The following is an 18288-nucleotide window of genomic DNA, read 5'->3' on the forward strand; positions in this document are numbered from 1 at the left end:
CAATTGTTTGATTTTCTTGAGAAAAATTTGTGTTTACATGGGGATGTTTACTTGATGAGATTCTTTCCCATATTTTCGTTTTCCTACCCATCAAATCCATTATAATCTGCACCTCTGTCTCAAAAACCTGGAAATCCCTAATCGAAAACCCAGCTTTCATTTCCACCCGTCTCCACCACTCCCACAACAAAAACAAAAACAACCTCCTCCTCTTATGGCTCTCACGGAATGACAAGCAAGTCTACGCATTGCATAACGACGACGACGATCCTGATTTCACTGAATACACCAGCTTTGATTCCCCTTTCACTGCTCCACACCTTCATCCCCATCACATAACATGCAATGTTGTTGGTACTTGTAACGGCCTGCTCTGCCTTTCCGACGCTAACGAATTCTTCCTTCTCCCAATGTCACCTTCGATTCACGCGGTTTGTTCCACGCGTCTTTTGGGTTTGGTTTTGATCCAAAATCTAATGATTATAAGGTGGTCAGGATTCTCTGCATACTACTGCGTAGTCCTTCCGAGTTTGGAAAGTGTCGACTGGAGGTTGATGTTTACTCACTCTCCACTGGTGAATGGAGAATGCGTAGTGCTTCTGCTTCCCTGCCTCCTATATGGGGTATACTTCGTCGTGAGCGACCGGCATTTGCCAATGGGGCGCTGCATTGGATTGGTCTCAGAAATGATAACAAACAGTTTGTTTTGGTGTTCGATTTGGGGGACGAGGTCTTCCGCCAAATTCTGCTGCCGGAACTTCCGAGTTATACAGGGAGGATGGTGTGGACTCGTGTTTCCATGTATGGAAATTCCATTGCTGGGTTTCAAAGAACGGTAGGGAGTGGTCAGATCAATATATGGGTGATGAAAGAGTATGGTGTTGCATCGTCGTGGACAAAATTTTCACATCAGTGTCCAAGTCTGGGAACGCTCCAACCATGCCCAGTTGGCTTTAGGAGGAATGGTGAGGTTGTATTGGAAAATGACAGAAATGATGAGGTTGTATTGGAAGATAATGGAATTGGTGAGGTTGTATTGCTAAATGATAGAAGAGGGCTCATCTCGTGGAATCCAGATAGCCAGAATGTTAAGAATCTTGAAATTGATGGATCTCATAAGACTTTTTTTGGTTCTTATGTCGAGAGTCTAGTTTTGCTCGACAAAGCTAACAAAGGTGTTGTTACATACTGAGGAAAAACAGAAAATCGGTAGGATGCTTCTCATGTTTTTATTTATTCTTTTTATGGTTTTTTCATTTTGTTCTTTATATATACTTGACATTGATCATACTGCGTATTGATTACCTTAATGGCTTTATCTTCAGGATAAATAGCTTATCAAGGTTGTGGTCATTCTCTATTATATTGAGATGATAGTTTAGTGCATAGCATGTATACTTAAAATTGTTTGTCCTCATTTCAAAATTTCTTTATATAATCATTTATTACTTATAAAATAATGCACTTATAGTTCTTAAATTCTTGTAGGACCTCATGCAATCATGGTTGGTGATGAGCTCTAAATGAGTAACAAACATTAATTCTGCAAAAGAAAAGATTCAACAAAACTCTTTGATGGTGTATAGTTTCTTAGTATTGAATTAGCTTACTATGTCAAAATGGCATGTAGTTGTTTTATGCTAAACTCCTTTTGTGGCTACACCATTGTTATATTAGTATTTTTTAATGATTTGCAGTTTGGTTTCAGTGTATTTACAGAAATGATTAAGCATTTAATTTTGTCTGCCATATATGCTTGCATTGTGATGAAGATGCTTGCCAATGCAGCGTGTGTAAACAAGGATATACTGTGCAGTTGTGTTAAATGTCTTTTTGAGAAATGGACTCAATTAACTAGTGGAACTGTTTTTGGGATTACGGGTTGGTACTTTTAATAATTTGTTCTTCTCCATTTTTCCCCCCTCATCCCCCTTCCCAACATGATTCCTATCTGCTTGGTTGCCACTGGTGTTGAAAATATGGCAGGAAGCATATTCATGGTTTTCAGTGGCCCAGTTTTTGTTATTGCATTCCTTTCCATAGCCTATCTCATCTCGAGGGAAGAGGAGCTTCATGAGTATATATTTTGTAAAGTAGACAGAGTTCTTATGTTCCTTTTTTCTGTGCTTACCAGTTAATTGAATCTTTGTCTTCCATTTGTATGTTGAGCTTAACCATTTAATTCAATGGATAGCTTATTTTGTAATTTAGAACAGAAGAGGTACAATGTTTTGTCTATGTGTGTTGGTTTTTTTTTTTTCAGTACATGAAGTTTGGTTTCAATGGCTGAGAGTCCTTGTTTATTTGAAATTTCCAGTTGTTTCCTTTTGGAACTTCTGGGGCTTCGCTTTGGTTTGGTTGGACTATATGGCTTGGCTAGAAGATATTGGACATCTCACAATGATGCCGTTTACTCTCCATGGACTATTCTATGTAATTGCATGGGGAAACCTCCTACAAGAAGTGAGTGCAAATGGTGTAATTCTTTTTTTGTGTGTTGCATGGGGAAACCTCCTACATGTGTTTTCTTCTTGCGGCTATATTTGTTTGTTTGTTTGTTTTCCAGAAGAAGCATACATTTATAATCACTGAATTTGAACTACCCTCTTGCTTGAGTGGCAATATATATTCATATATTATTTATAGCATACCCAAAAAAAAAAAAAAAAAAAAAAAAAAAAATGCAAAGAAAAAAGACAGAAGCAAATAGGAATGACAATGCTTGATAATTATTTAATAAAGCAAAAAGTTTCAAGACTTATGAGCAGTAACAACTATTAATTTTATCAATTTAATTTGACCCCTGTTGAAATTGATACTTAATTCCATTTCCTTCTACTTGGGCTGTTCAATCCACAACTTTTTGATTAAAACATTTTATTTATTATTCATATGCACAATTACCTTGAATTGTCAGTTTCCACTGCAAGACTATAAAATACAGACTAAGTTTATGGAAATGAAGAGATAGCTATTTGATCACTATTAAGATTGGTTGTAGTTTCATAGATTGGCCATGGGCCTTCATGTTACTCTTGTTGGACTACGTAGCTTGATCAGACACTTGATGAAAGAAAGACTAGCTGGGATTGGAAAGATGAGCTAGCTGGGATTGAGGTGGGAGTTCCACTTTAAAATGGACTTAAATCTTGAGAAGTTCTGCTTGAGGTCTGAGATTGTACAGTGTGTTGGTTTTTGGGGTGGGGGGGGGGGGGGGGTGAAGTATAGCTATTCAACCGGGGGAGGAAAGGTTTTTTTAGGGGAACTAAAAGCAGGCTTACAAAATATGGTTATGTGGTGGCAGTCTTTATTCATGTTTATTATACAAATAACAAGACGATTGTTCAAAGACACAAGCACAACACTATTAACTATTCTAACACTATTAACAATAGAATTTATGATTTAAATTAACTTTGGCAAACGGTTTATGGAATGAGAATGTGACGACTCAGGTAAAAGAACGTCAATAACTCTTGATCATTGGGTAGATCGTAATGATATTCTTGCTTAGACATCAGCTAAGGCTGTCTGGTGAACTTTGCTGAGTTACATTATAGTTGACTAAACTTGTTTGTTATAGTTGACTAAACTTGTTTTGATTTGTATATACTCTTTCTTGATTGTTGGATATATCATACTGATATTATTTTTTAGACTGATGCTAAAGGCTGTCTGGGGAACTTTGCTGCATTACGGTATGGTAGACTAAACTTTTTTTTGATTTGTATATACCCTTTCTTGATCATCGCTTAAAATCATTTTCTTACTCCTTTTTTCTTTTTATTCTATCATCTTCTTGATTTGATGATATGTTCATAGATAATGATTATGAGAAACACAGACTTGGAAAAGCATGGTGCTAATGTACGTGTCATTGACCAGACTTGTTGGTGACCAATGGCTCCCATCCATGTTATCTTATTCATGTGACAAAACATTTGTGATGCTAACCAGTTCATGGTAACCTGAAAAATTATGTGCAAAACATGGGAATAGTAGTGAGTCCCTTCAGTCTTGGCTTCTTGTCATAATCTTTTAGCTTGGAAGTGCTTGGTGTTTCTGTATGCATGTGCTGATCAGAGTGCTTCCTTGGTTTTGGAAGAAGCCAAGCTGATATATAATTAGATGTATGGTTACATGCTCACATTATTGCAACAGAGTTTATATGTATCTCACTGTAATTAATTTGTTGCTTATCACGTAGAGTTGGAGCCATTTTCTGTTAAAGCCATTTTTGAATTGGGTAGAACTAGGCTTGCTAATTTCACCACTCCCACAACAAAAACCTCCTCCTCTTCAGCCTCTACTCACAGACTCACAAAGAGTCCTACGCATTGCATAACGAAAATGACCCCGATTCACCCAACATTCCAGGTTTGATTACCCTTTCCATGTTCCATTCCTTAAGTCACCTTGCGAAATATACAGTGTGGTCGGTTCTTGTAACGGCCTTCTCTGCCTTTCCAATAATAAACTATCTTACACTAACAGATTTTGTCTTTGGAACCCTTGTGTTAGAAAGTTAGTTGAACTTCCTCTTCCCAATGTCACCTACGCTACACACGGTAGCTTCGATGTGACTATTGGGTTTGGATTTGATCCCAAAACTAATGACTATAAAGTGGTGAGAGTTGTGACCTTACTAGATGGTCTTGACCTTGAACATTCTCGACCTGAGGTTGAGATTTACTCACTCTCCACTAGTGAATGGAGAATGCTTAGTGCTAGTTTGGTTTCCACGTGTGCCTTGACTCGTCGTGAGCCATAAGCACTTGTCAATGGGGCTCTACATTGGGTTGCTTTTAGGAGGGCTGATGATAACAACCTTCAACATTTATTTAGTTTGACAATTCTTCTTTTATGCAAGCATTCAAGAGGTTTTGCCTCCATTTTAGCTCACTAATGAATATATTACCTTATTTGGAGGGAAAATTATTGAAGTTCATAGGTAATAAGCATATCTTTAGCCTTTTATTTTTCTATAATTGAAAAATTCTTATTACAATGTTCTTTGTCTACATGTATTTGTCTTCAAGTTACGACATTCAGCTACTAATGTTTTTTTGTAAATATGTATAAGCATAAACTTAGTTCGACCATTATTATTTTATGCAATCATTCAAGAGGTTTTGCCTCCATTGTATCTCACTGATTATATTTCCTTAATTAGAAAAAAATTATTGAAGTTCATAAATAGTAAGCATCTCTTTAGCCTTTTATTTTTCTGTAATTGAAAACATGCTGATGAACAAAGCATTTGTAGGTTTATAAGATTTAAGAGTGATTTATTTTGTAGCAATGAGATCTTTGATAATATTCTATTGTTACTTGGGAAGAAATTGTGGTTCAATTTGTGGTGTTTGCTTCTTCTTCTTTTTTTTTTCCTTCTTATGAAGGATGTCACATTTCTAGTACTTTCCCTTGGTTAGGTTGTTTCTTTACTATATAACTTTCCCTGGTTCAAAGGTAGCAATAGATTGTAGGCATGGCAAGCATTCTTGCCTATATTTTATCTCAATGATGAATATATTACCTTAATTGGAAGGGAAAATTATTGAAGTTCATAAGTATTCAGCATTTGTTAGTCTTTTATTTTCTGTAATTGAAAACATGCTAATGAAGGAAGCAATCTTAGGTTCATAAGAATGATTTTAGTTTGTAGCAATGAGATCTGTGATATTATCTTTTTATGTAATTGTTGGCATGGGAATATGCTTAGATCATTTGCCTTGGTCCCCCATTCCTCTTAGTACACATGTTCATGTGGTAACGTCTTGGAGTAATTTTAATATGTACATTCCAAAAAATCACAAATATCAGTGTTAGTTTTTATTTATTTATTTTTTTGATTACTACCCTAATTGGTGTTATTTTATCTACTTGTGGTATTACATCACAAATACAATTGCACTTACAGGTCTTTATTTCTTGCATGACTTAATGCAATCATGATTGGTGATGAGTTGTAGAAACATAATTTAACTTACCAAAACAAAAGATGCAACAAAGCTATTGGAGGTGTTTTGTCTTAGTATGGAATTAATTTATTTGTGAAAATGAATTGTAGCTGTTTATGTTAAGGCTCTTTTTATGGTTACAATATTCTTCTATTATTATTTTTGAATGATTTGCAATTTGGTTTTAGTGTGTTTGTAGAAATCATTAAGCACTTAATTTTGACTGTAATGCTTGGATTGTGATGCAGATGTTCACCCACGCAATGTGTGTTTTGGGGACAAGGATGTGTTGCCCAACTGTCTTAAATTTCTCCTTGCCCAGTTGTGGGTTATTTATTTATTTATTATTTTCAAATATTTTTTTAAAATATTAAACTCCTTTTGTGGCTACATTCTTATGTTAGTATTTCTAGATGGGCAAAACTTATATACAGTATCTTAGGTACAGTACATAAGGTACCCCTTTTAAAATTAAAAAACCTGTCCACTTGCTTAACAGTGATACTGCCATTTGCTTCTCCGTTTATTTCTTTTCCTTCTTTCTTTTTCTTCTCCCCTGTTTCAGACTAAAGACTTCCCACGAGAAAACCGAAAACCCCAAAACCCCAAGCTCCTATCGTTCTCTCTGTCCCTCTCTATTCTTTTCTTTCTCTCTTTCTTTCCTTCTCTCTCACTCAGATTAGATGAAATAGACGAATCCAGCTCTAAAAATAACTCAATCTCGCTCTGATTTCGCAGATTGGTTGGCTGGCACTAAGAAAATTTGTTGGTATGTATTGGCTAAATCTCATTATAGGTTTTCAATTCTAGTTGCTGGGTTTGTGTTATTTTGAGGTTTGGTAGAGTTTTTCTTTGTTGATTATGATCTGGGTATCAATTTTTGTTATTGGGTCTATGTTATTATTGCTTTGGTTTGATTTGATTTGGGTTTTCAATTCTAGCTGCTGGGTTTGTGATATTCAAATTGTGAGTATGGTGAGGATTTTCTAGAAATCACATAGTGAAACTTCATTGCAGGTGATGGGGATCAATTGCAAAAGGCTGTGGAAGTTCTATCTGATATGAAGGGACTAGGATTGTCTCCCAATAGCATCATGTATTCCATGTCTGCTGTGATGTATTTTAGGAACAAGACAAAAGCTTTGCTGTTGATTTCAATTGTTTGTATTGACTCCTTTTAAAATCTTAGTGATTTGATTCTTAAAGTGGTTAACATATTTTATGTTCAATGGAAAAATAAAAATTATAGTTATCCCTATCGGATGTGAAAAACTCCCAAATAGAAATATAGTCTTTCTTGTTGATAATGAATTTGACAGTCCTTTAAATTGTAGTCTTTCTTGGCAGGTTTGCAGTTGCTTAACATTTTTGATATTGCTTTTCAGCTCAAATGCAGTTGCTTTTGTTAGAAATCAACTTCAACAGCATGGAGATGTTCAGGTGTAGTGTTAGTACTTAGTAAATTGGTCCCATACAACCTTAAAGCCTGTATAAATTGCATATTCTTTTCTTTTCATTTATATTTTAAACATGGGCAGTGTTAACTTTCCTCTTGTTCTGATTTCAGCTAGCTTGTGATTTGTGAAGCACTGGCTCAAGCAGTTCTGGTAATGAATTAAATGATCATTTTTTTTAATCTACACAGATTGGTTAGGTATTTTACTTGGGAAGTTATAATGACCTAAAAATGCATATGCCCTGCAGGATCAACGATCAGAAGATAATGTCAGCATTGTCATTTAGGGTATGCACCTATTCGTTCATATATAACTTTTATATTTTATTGGTGAAGCCAATTTGAGTTGGCTGAATAAATCTAATTCATCCTCTGACCAAAAATTAGAGAATGACAATGGATCTCAAGATTCATAATTATATGTTCTTTTCCAACTAGAGGTTTAATTGTTTACAAGCTAAAGTTCAAAACATGGTTCAAAATTTTTGTTGGCACTTATTATTCTTGAAATATTGTGTGTATAGTTATTCACTTTGTTTGATTATTTAGAAATGAAATTTTACCATCTTTTGACTATTTTTGTTAATATTTCTCATTTTGCCTTGGTTCTAACTTCTTGCCTTGTTCCTTTTTTCTGTGCTAACCAGTGAATCGAATTTTTGTCTTCCATTTGTATGTTGAGCTTAACCATTTAATTAAATTTATAGCTTATTTTGTAATTTTGAACAGAAGAGGTACAATGTTTTATGTGTGTGTGTGTCGTTTTTTTTTTTTTTTTTTTTTTTTTTTTTTTTTTTTTTTTTTTTTTTTTCAGTACATGAAGTTTGGTTTCATTGGGTGAGAGTCCTTGTTTATTTGAAATTTCCAGTTGTTTCCTTTTGGAATTTCTGGGGCTTCACTTTGGTTTGGTTGGACTATATTGCTTGGCAAGAAGATATTGGACATCTCACAATGATGCTGTTTACTCTCCATGGACTATTCAATGTAATTGCATGGGGAAACCTCCTACAAGAAGTGAGTGCAAATGGTGTAATTCATTTTTTGTGTGTTGCTATATTTATATATATACATGTGTTTTTCTATTGAGTCTATATTTGTTTTTTTTTTTTTGTTTTCCAGAAGAAGCATACATTTATAATCACTGAATTTGAACTACCCCTTGCTTGAGTGGCAATAAATATTCATATATTTTTTTGCATACAAAAAAAAAAAAAAAAAGCAAAGGAAAAGGACAGAAGCAATTAAGCAAATAGGAATGACAATACTAGATAATTATTTAATAAAGCAAAGAGTTTCAAGACTTACGAGCAAGAACAACTATTAATTTTATTAATTTGATATGACCCCCATTGAAATTGATACCTAATTCCATTCCCTTCTACTTGGGCTGTTCCATCCACAACTCTTTGATTAAAACATTTTATTTATTATTCACATGCACAAATTACCTTGAATTGTCAGTTTCCACTGCAAGACTAGTAAAATACAGACTAAGTTTACGGAAATGAAGAGATAGCTGTTTGATCACTATTAAGATTGGTTGTAGTTTCATAGATTGGCCTTGGGCCTTCATGTTACTCTTGTTGGACTACATAGCTTGATCAGACGCTTGATGAAAGAAAAACTAGCTGGGATTGGAAAGATGAGCTAGCTGGGATTGAGGTGGGAGTTCCACTTTAAAATGGACTTAATTCTTGAGAAGTTCTGCTTGAGGTTTGATACGGTACAGTGTTGGTTTTCAGGGGGGGGGGGGGGGGGGGGGGGGGGTGAAATATAGCTATTCAACTGGGGGACAAAAGGTTTTTTTAGGGGAACTAAAAGCAGGCTTACAAAATATGGTTATGTGGTGGCAGTCTTTATTCATGTTTATTATACAAATAACAAGGTGATTGTTCAAAGACACAAGAACAACACTATTAACTATTCCAGAATGGGATTTTGTGATTATATTTCCTTAAAGATGTTATACACAATAGAATTTATGATTTAAATTAACTTTGGGAAATGGTTTATGGAATGAGAATGTGACAACTCAGGTAGAAGAACGTCAATAACTTTTGATCATTGGGTAGATTGTATTGATATTCTTGCTTGGACATCAGCTAAGGCTGTCTGGTGAACTTTGCTGAGTTACGTTATAGTTGACTAAACTTGTTTTGGTTTGTATATGCTCTTTCTTGATTGTTAGATAGATCATGCTGATATTCTTTTTTAGACTGTTGCTAAAGGCTGTCTGGGGAACTTCGCTGCATTATGGTATGGTAGACTAAACTTTTTTTTTTGATTTGTATATACCCTTTCTTGATTGTTGCTTAAAATCATCTTCTTACTCCTTTTTTCTTTTTAATCTATCATCTTCTTGATTTGATGATATGTTCATGGATAATAATTATGAGAAACACAGACTTGGAAAAGCATGGTGCTAATGTACGTGTCATTGACCAGACTTGTTGGTGACGATTGGCTCCCATCCATGTTGTCTTATTCATGTGACAAAACATTTGTGATGCTAACTAGTTCATGGTAACCTGAAAATTATGTGCAAAACATGAGAGTAGTAGTGAGTCCCTTCAGTCTTGGCTTCTTGTCATAATCTTTTAGCTTGTGTAGTGCTTGGTGTTTCTGTATGCGTGTGCCAATCAAAGTGCTTCCTTGGTTTTGGAAGAAGCCAAGCTGATATGTAATTCGATGTATGGTTACATGCTCTCATTATTGCAACAGTGTTTATATGTATCTCACTGTAATTAATTTGTTGCTCATCACATAGAGTTGGAGCCATTTTCCTTTAAACCAATTTTTGAATTGGGTAGAACTAGGCTTGCTAATTTCACAACTCCCACAACAAAAACCTCCTCCTCTTCAGCCTCTACTCACAGGCTCACAAGGAGTCCTACGCATTGCATAACATTCCAGGTTTGATTACCCTTTCCATCTTCCATTCCTTAAGTCACCTTGTGAAATATACTGTGTGGTCGGTTCTTGTAACAGCCTTCTCTGCCTTTCTGATGATAAACTATCTTACACTAACAGATTATGTCTTTGGAACCCTTGTGTTAGAAAGTTAGTTGAACTTCCTCTTCCCAATGTCACCTACGCCACACACAGTAGCTTCAACATGACTATTGGGTTTGGATTTGATCCCAAAACTAATGACTATAAAGTGGTGAGAGTTGTGACCTTACGAGATAGTCTTGACCTTGAACATTCTCGACCTGAAGTTGAGATTTACTCACTCTCCACTGGTGAATGGAGAATGCTTAGTGCTAGTTTGGTTCTCACATCTGCTTTGAGTCGTCGTGAGCCACAAGCACTTGTCAATGGGGCTCTACATTGGGTTGCTTTTAGGAGTGCTGATGATAACAACCTTCAACATTTATTTAGTTTGACAATTCTTCTTTTATGCAAGCATTCAAGAGGTTTTGCCTCCATTGTAGCTCACTGATGAATATATTACCTTATTTGGAAGGGAAAATTATTGAAGTTCGTAGGTAATAAGCATCTTTTTAGCCTTTTATTTTTATGTAATTGAAAATTTATTATTACAAGTTCTCTGTCTGCGTGTATCACTGTATTTGTCTTCAAGTTACAACATTCAGCTACTAATGTTTTTTTGTAAATATGTATAAGCATAAGCTTGTTCGACAATTATTATTTTATGCAAGCATTCAAGAGGTTTTGCCTCCATTGTATCTCACTGATTATATTTCCTTAATTGAAAAACAAATTATTGAAGTTCATAAATAGTAAGCATCTCTTTAGCCTTCTATTTTTCTATAATTGAAAACATGCTGATGAACAAAGCAATTGTAGGTTTATAAGATTTAAGGTTGATTTTTTTTTTTTGGTAGCAATGAGATCTTTGATAATTTTCTATTGTTACTTGGGAAGAAATTGTGGTTCAATTTGCGTTGTTTGCGTTTTTTTTTTTTCCTTCTTATGAAGGATGTCACATTTCTGGTACTTTCCCTTGGTTAGGTTGTTTCTTTACTGTATAACTGTCCCCAGTTCAAAGGTAGCAATAGATTGTAGGCATGGCAAGCATTCTTGCCTACAATTTTATCTCAATGATGAATATATTACCTTAATTGGAAGGGAAAATTATTGACGTTCGTAAGTATTCAACATTTGTTAGTCTTTTATTTTCTGTAATTGAAAACATGCTAATGAAGAAAGCAATCTTAGGTTCATAACAGTGATTTTAGTTTGTAGCAATGAGATCTGTGATATCATCTTATATGTGCATTCCAAAAAATCACAAATATCAGTGTTAGTTTTTTTTATTTATTTTTTATTTTTTTTAAATTTTTTTATTACTACCCTAATTGATGTTATTTTATCCACTTGTGGTGTTATATCACAAATACGATTGCACTTGCAGGTCTTTATTTCTTGCATGACTTAATGCAATCATGATTGGTGATGACTTAATGCAAAACAAAAGATGCAACAAAGCTATTGGAGGCGTTTTGTGTTAGTATGGAATTAATTTATTTGTGAAAATGAATTTTAGCTGTTTATGTTAAGACTCTTTTTATGGTTACACTATTCTTCTATTAGCATTTCTGAATGATTTGCAATTTGGTTTTAGGGTGTTTGTAGAAATCATTAAGCACTTAATTTTGACTGTCATGCTTGGATTGTGATGCAGATGTTCACCCACATAATGTGTGTTTTGGGGACAAGGATGTGTTGCCCAACTATCTTAAATTTCTCCTTGCCCAGTTGTGGGTTTTTTTTTTTTTTTTTTTAATTATTATTTTCAAATATCTTATATAAATGTTAAACTCCTTTTGTGGCTACATTCTTATGTTAGTATTTCTATAGATTATTTGCAATTTGGTTTCGGTCTGCTTACAGAAATCAGAAATGATTAAGCACTTAATTTTGCTGGGATACATTTAAATGGCAGAACATGTTTTGTAATATTATTTTTCTGGTTGTGTTTTGTACATAAAATGTGAATTTTATCTTTGATAACTGATATCCTACAATGATAACAAGTTTAAGAGACAAAACCAAATGGGATAGATGATCAATTATGAAGACCTCAGTCCAAACATTGAATTGAAGGCCACCTTTCAATTCATATGAAAAGCAGAAACTTTAGACCCAGAATATAGATTCTTTTAGGATTGCACCATGCCGTTAAGAAGAAATAGAGGAGAGGCCTCCATCTCGGTGAGTTTGAACGCTGGAATTCTAGTATTGCAAGTATAGGTTTATTTCCCAAACCTTTGTTTAAATTGGTATTTGTTCCTGGGTTTATTTAGCATGCCCTCAATTGTCATTTACGACTTCGTTTTCTTCTCACCTCTTCAAAATAGTACCTCTTCAAAATAGATTTATTTTATTTTATTTTATTTTATTATTATTTTTTTTACGGTTATCATATCATATTTATTGATTTTATGGGGATGTGCTATCAACAGTTCGTTTAATTACTAAGTGGTGGCTCAAAAAGTGATTGTATGTACAATTGGCAATACCTATAAAATTTACACTATTTGATATGACGGAGCAATGGTCTTATAAGAAGCTCATGTGCAATATGAGTTGGGGAAATTGACAAAATTGGAGAGCTTGAACACAGCAAGAAGCCAAGCTCCATAATCACAAAGAATAGACCCACCCCTGGAGTCTCATGCATTTTGCTACCTTCCACTGGACAATACTATTTCAACACTAGATGCATATCCTTATATTCCGTGGCATAAGAAGCATCCTGATGAAAAAATTTGTGATGAAACCGGGTTTGTCCCATTGACGCGACTTTCATTTCAAAACATCGTTAGCATTTACACTCCAGTAACAAAAAAATTTCAATTTCCAGAAAATCTAGCCGCTTCAATGCTAAATTCACCATGCCTATGAAATGCCTCACCCTGCACTGTTGTGACTTATCCAGGGAACAAATTCCATGCCATAAAACAAGAATAGAAGAGTGAGCATAAGAAAATTACGGATAATGCCTTTGTCAAAGACTCAAATGAGCTCATACGAATCTGTAAAATGCCCTTACAATCTCTCCAAATAAGATTCTTTATTTTATTAGGAACCCGGATTGATAACACTCCCCTACACACAAAAATGAGGACCCATGTTGCTTGAAGAAGTTCCCCAATTTTAGTGATAGAATTTTAATGCATAAATTTTGTTATTTCGGATTTTTTTTTAATGGTTGAATTTTCTTTTATCCGTCAGGTGCCCGCCTGTTTTTACGTTGTTGTTTTTGGAATTTGAAATTTTTTTTTTTTTTTTTTGGGGTTGGGGGGGGGGTGGGGTTTGGCTTTCTAATGTAGTAATTTCTGTCAATTTTTTTTTCTTTTAAGAAGAAATTTCTGTAACTTGAAATTAGGGTCAAGAACAATTTAGTTTACTACTACTTTAGCAGTTTTCAACCCGCCCATTCAAGTGTGGGGGGGGGGGGGGGGGGTGGTGCATCATTAAATAATTTATCATTAATTGTTATTAGCCAATCAAATTGAACGATTCTTGGAAAATACTATCCCAAACTTCTTGTTGACTCTAAATCCATTGCTTATGCAAAAAAAAACTAGCCCGTATCTTAACTTATTAATAAGAACAATTATCGAGTACTAAACACCATAGATTAATATTCTACTATATGTCTGTATCTATATAAATAAATAAAAAATTTATGCTCCTCTAAAAAAAAAAGGAATTACATGTTATAAAATAAATAAATAAATACAATCCCACAAATAAATAAATTCAAATAATTTCTATCAACTTTCTTATACTTTCTGGCATCAAGTAATTTCCATCCAAGCGGTGGTGTGCATCATTCACGGAATGATTGTTGGACAACGAAGTCTATCTATCATCGTGTTGGATACTCTTTTAAGTCTTTTTTTTTTTTTTTGAGAAGAAAGATACTCTTAAGTCTAATTCAACAATTCAAGGTCTGATAAGCAAACGTGATTTTTGGGACAAAAAGTGCTTTTCCAAAAAAAAAAAAAAAACAGAGCGCTAACGACTACGTTTTTTTTTTTTTTTTTTGTTATTTTTGAGAAGAAAAACGCTAACGACTTTGATTGACTTGGAAGCATATAAGTATTCATCCCATCCCAATGCAAATGCCTCAGTCTTAACATCAGATATATATTTTCAGTCTTTCAAATGGGTTGTTTATGCTGGAAATATCAAGTTTTGTGTCTACTCTCCTTGTTCTTGCATTCTACTCCATCGTCTTTTTCTTCTTCTTTGTCTTCAATCTCACCTTGTTCTGCTTTGCTCCATTTTAATCACTCTCTTTCTCTTCATTCATCCGCTTCTCCTTCTTATTATACATCTAGAATTCAGCTGTGTGATATTTCATATCCAAAGACAGCCTCTTGGAAGGAGGATATGGACTGCTGTACTTGGGATGGCGTAGTATGTGACCAAACCACTCGCCATGTTATTGGCCTCCACCTCAGTTGCAGTTGGCTCAATGGCTCCATTCATTCCAACAGTACCCTCTTCTTTCTTTCCCATCTCAGGAACTTGAATCTCGCTGGGAACTACTTAAATTTCTCCGTAATTTTGTCTGAGTTTGGCAATTTTAAGACTTTGACTCATCTTAACCTTTCTTATTCCATGTTTTCTGGCAAAATGCCGCTTGAAATCTCTCATTTTTCTTCACTGGTTTCGCTCGATCTTTCTTACAACTATGGGCTATTAATTGAAACACCAATATGGAATAACCTTACTCAGTTAAGGGAACTTCTTCTGGATGACAAAAATTTGTCCTTATTTAGACCTAATTCTTTGATGAACCTATCCTCCTCTTTCACAACTCTTAGTCTCAATGACTGTTACTTACAGGGAAAACTCGAAAATAGCATCCTCTGCCTTCCTAGTAAACAAACCCTTGATCTAGGGTTTAATTCTAATCTTGATTTGGGTTTTCTTCCAAAGTGTAATTGGAGCAGTAGTTCCCTAAAGTTCTTAGCTCTCTTCGATAAGCTTTTCAAGAGAATTACCCGAATCTATTGGCAACCTGAAGTACTTGAAGCATTTGGATCTCTCTGAGATGAGGTTTTCAGGAGAATTTCCTGATTCTATGGGCAATTTGAAGTCCATGATGTATTTGGATCTCTCCTATTGCAATTTTACATGGTCAATTCCAATATCACTTGGTAACCTCACACAAATTACTCATTTGGATCTACATGCAAACAAGTTTACTGCTTCAATACCAACTTCACTTGGGAACCTTACAAAACATACTTTTTTGGATCTGTTATATAATAGTTTTAGCGGTGAGATTTAATTGCTACTTTTAAATTTTAGTTGTTTTAGGCATACGCATGAACTAACAATTTTTTTAAATTATTGGGGAATATTTCAACAGGTTTGCTACTGTTTTCACTATTTAACTTGCCCAATCTCTCAACTTTATACCTTGGCTATAATCAACTTGTTGGTCCCCTTCCTAATCACGTAAGTGGGCTTTTGAATCTAATTGATTTCTCTATAAGTTCAAATTTCCTATATGGAACACTGCCAAGTGCCATCTTGGTTGTTCAATTTGCCATCTTTGTTGAGGTTAAATCTTGATAGTAATCAATTCATTGGAGAGATTGGCGAATTCAAATCCAATTCATTGGATATCTTGATTTGGGTTATAATAAGCTTCATGGCTCTAAACCTAGGTCAATATCTAGATTTGTTAACCTTACTTCTCTATCTCTCTCATCAAATAACTAGACTATTATGTTGGAGTTAGAAATGTTTTCAAAGCTCAAAAATCTCTATTATCTTGATCTTTCAAATAATTTAGTTAGCATCAACAATAATGTCACCTATACCCTGCCCAAACTTGAGAGGCTGAACTTGTCTTCTTGCAACATTAGTGAATTCCCAATTTTATTAAGAACAACACCAACATTACAATACTTAGACCTTTCCCAGTATAGAATTTATGATCAATTTCCAAGATGGTTGGGGGATGTGGGGAGGGATTCATTATATTTTCTTGATCTTCGGGACAACTTGCTTCAAGGACTGATGAACTAGAAATTTATGGTCGTCATTATAAGAAAGTTGTCATTCACCCAGAGAAGACGTTAAGCATTTATTTCGATCATTGATGACAAAACGTAACTGACAGACCAACGGTCACAGAATGAGCTGTGGCCTCTAGACAGAGATTCTGTAACGCACTAGCCATTGAGCATAAATGCAGCACATCATTGCCCACTAATGAGGCATACCACTATAAAAGAGAAGATAACAGAAACCCAAGGTACGCCCAATTACACACAAATACTCTAGGAAATCTCTCTCAGCTCATTTTCCCTCTAGAATCTTTCTCCCTTACTGACTTAAGCGTCAGAGGCGGTTTGGCTGATGCCACACCAGCGTGTTACTCTTCCCCTCTATTCATTTTTGCAGGATTCTCATCTACAGAGACGACACCATTCACAACATCATCCATCTGCTACAATGAGGAGTTGAACTGTTGATTTTTTTCATCATCAAGGACCATTTCCCACTCTAAATTTTCTTACTTTGAAATATTTGTTTGTCTCCAATAACAAATTAACCTGAGAAATCCCTTTTTCTATTTGCAATGCAAGTTACCTTGAGGTCCTAGACTTGTCCCATAACAATTTAAGTGGCATGATTCCTAAGTGTTTGGTACACTCTAATGTCCTCTCAGTGTTGGATTTGCGAATGAATAGCCTTCTTAGTACCATCCCTACAACATTTTCCCAGGGAAATCATTTTAGGAATATTAACCTTAATGGCAATCAATTGGAAGGGCCATTGCCAAGATCTTTGGCAAATTGTAGGAACTTCGAAGTTCTAGATCTTGGAAGTAACAAGATAAATGGAACCTTTCCATATTGGTTGGAAGGTCTTTTATATTTGCGGGTTCTTGTCATAAGATCAAACAAATTTCAAGGTTGTATAGGCAATCCTAAGACCAAATGTCCTTTCCCAAATTTGTGAATCCTAGACATCTCTAACAATGAGTTTAATGGTCCTTTGCCAAGAAAATATTTCCAATATTTAAAAGCCATGACAAATGTGGATGAAGGAAAAGTGGCATTGAAATATATGGAAGAAATGTATTATCAGGATTCTTTGAATGTGATGATGAAATGGTTGAATATTGAGTTAGTGAGAATCCAAATTGTCTTCACGATCATTGATTTTTCAAACAATAGTTTCAAAGGAGAGATGCCAAAGATAATTGGAAGACTAAAATCACTCAAGGGGCTCAACTTTTCTCACAATAACCTTATTGGTTATATTCCATCATCATTTGGAAATTTGACAAATATTGAATGGTTAGACCTCTCTTTCAACAAGCTTATCGGGGAGATTCCTAGGCAATTGGTAGATATACCATGGCTTGCAATTTTAAATCTGTCACATAACCAACTTATAGGGCACATATCTTTAGGAAAGCAATTTGATACGTTTGATAATAATTCATACACTGAAAACCTGGATTTATGTGGATTTCCATTGTCAAGAACATGCAACAGCCTTGAGGTAAAGAAACCACCACCATTGACCTTACAACAAGAAGACAATTTAGAGTTAGAAAATGGGTTTGGTTGGCAAGTTGTATTGATGGGTTATGGATGTGGAGTGATATTTGGAATGTTGATGGGATATCTTATGTTTAAAATTGGAAAACCATAGTGGATTGTGAGGATGGTCAAGTCAGAGAAAAATATCATGCTTAGAAGGTTGAAGAAGAATGCCCAAAGACATGGTGGAAAAAATAACTAGTCTAAACCATCTGTGGGTGGTTTTGCTAGAGTTTTTCAAGAAGGTTTCGAAGGCATGTTGTAGTATGTTGTAATTTGTGGAAACCATTTCAATTTCATAAAATGGTTGGGAGTCTATGTA

General features: G+C 34.8%; 2 protein-coding genes and 1 long non-coding RNA gene across 4 annotated transcripts; all 3 read left to right on the forward strand.

Annotated features, from left to right (window-relative positions):
• The first annotated feature begins 395 nt into the window (after positions 1–395).
• On the forward strand, positions 396–1764 carry LOC115963167 (F-box protein At3g07870-like). Its single transcript, XM_031082064.1, has 2 exons — positions 396–1209; positions 1489–1764. The coding sequence occupies exon 1, from the start codon at positions 587–589 to the stop codon at positions 1190–1192; it is 606 nt and encodes a 201-aa protein (XP_030937924.1). The 5' UTR covers positions 396–586; the 3' UTR covers positions 1193–1209; positions 1489–1764.
• Positions 1765–6444: 4680 nt separating this feature from the next.
• LOC115963332 lies at positions 6445–8163 on the forward strand. Of its 2 annotated transcripts, XR_004085797.1 has the most exons (5): positions 6445–6729; positions 6978–7120; positions 7346–7400; positions 7528–7567; positions 7665–8163. It is a non-coding gene; the product is annotated as an uncharacterized LOC115963332 (long non-coding RNA). The 2 variants fall into 2 exon arrangements; XR_004085796.1 differs by having other exon boundaries at positions 7528–7684.
• Positions 8164–17445: 9282 nt separating this feature from the next.
• Positions 17446–18078, forward strand: LOC115965068 (receptor-like protein 9DC3). The gene has a single exon (XM_031084272.1). It carries the CDS (start codon positions 17446–17448, stop codon positions 18076–18078), a length of 633 nt encoding a protein of 210 aa, XP_030940132.1.
• Positions 18079–18288: the final 210 nt, after the last annotated feature.

The sequence above is a fragment of the Quercus lobata genome, chromosome 10, assembly GCF_001633185.2.
Source record: "Quercus lobata isolate SW786 chromosome 10, ValleyOak3.0 Primary Assembly, whole genome shotgun sequence".
NCBI lineage: Eukaryota > Viridiplantae > Streptophyta > Magnoliopsida > Fagales > Fagaceae > Quercus > Quercus lobata.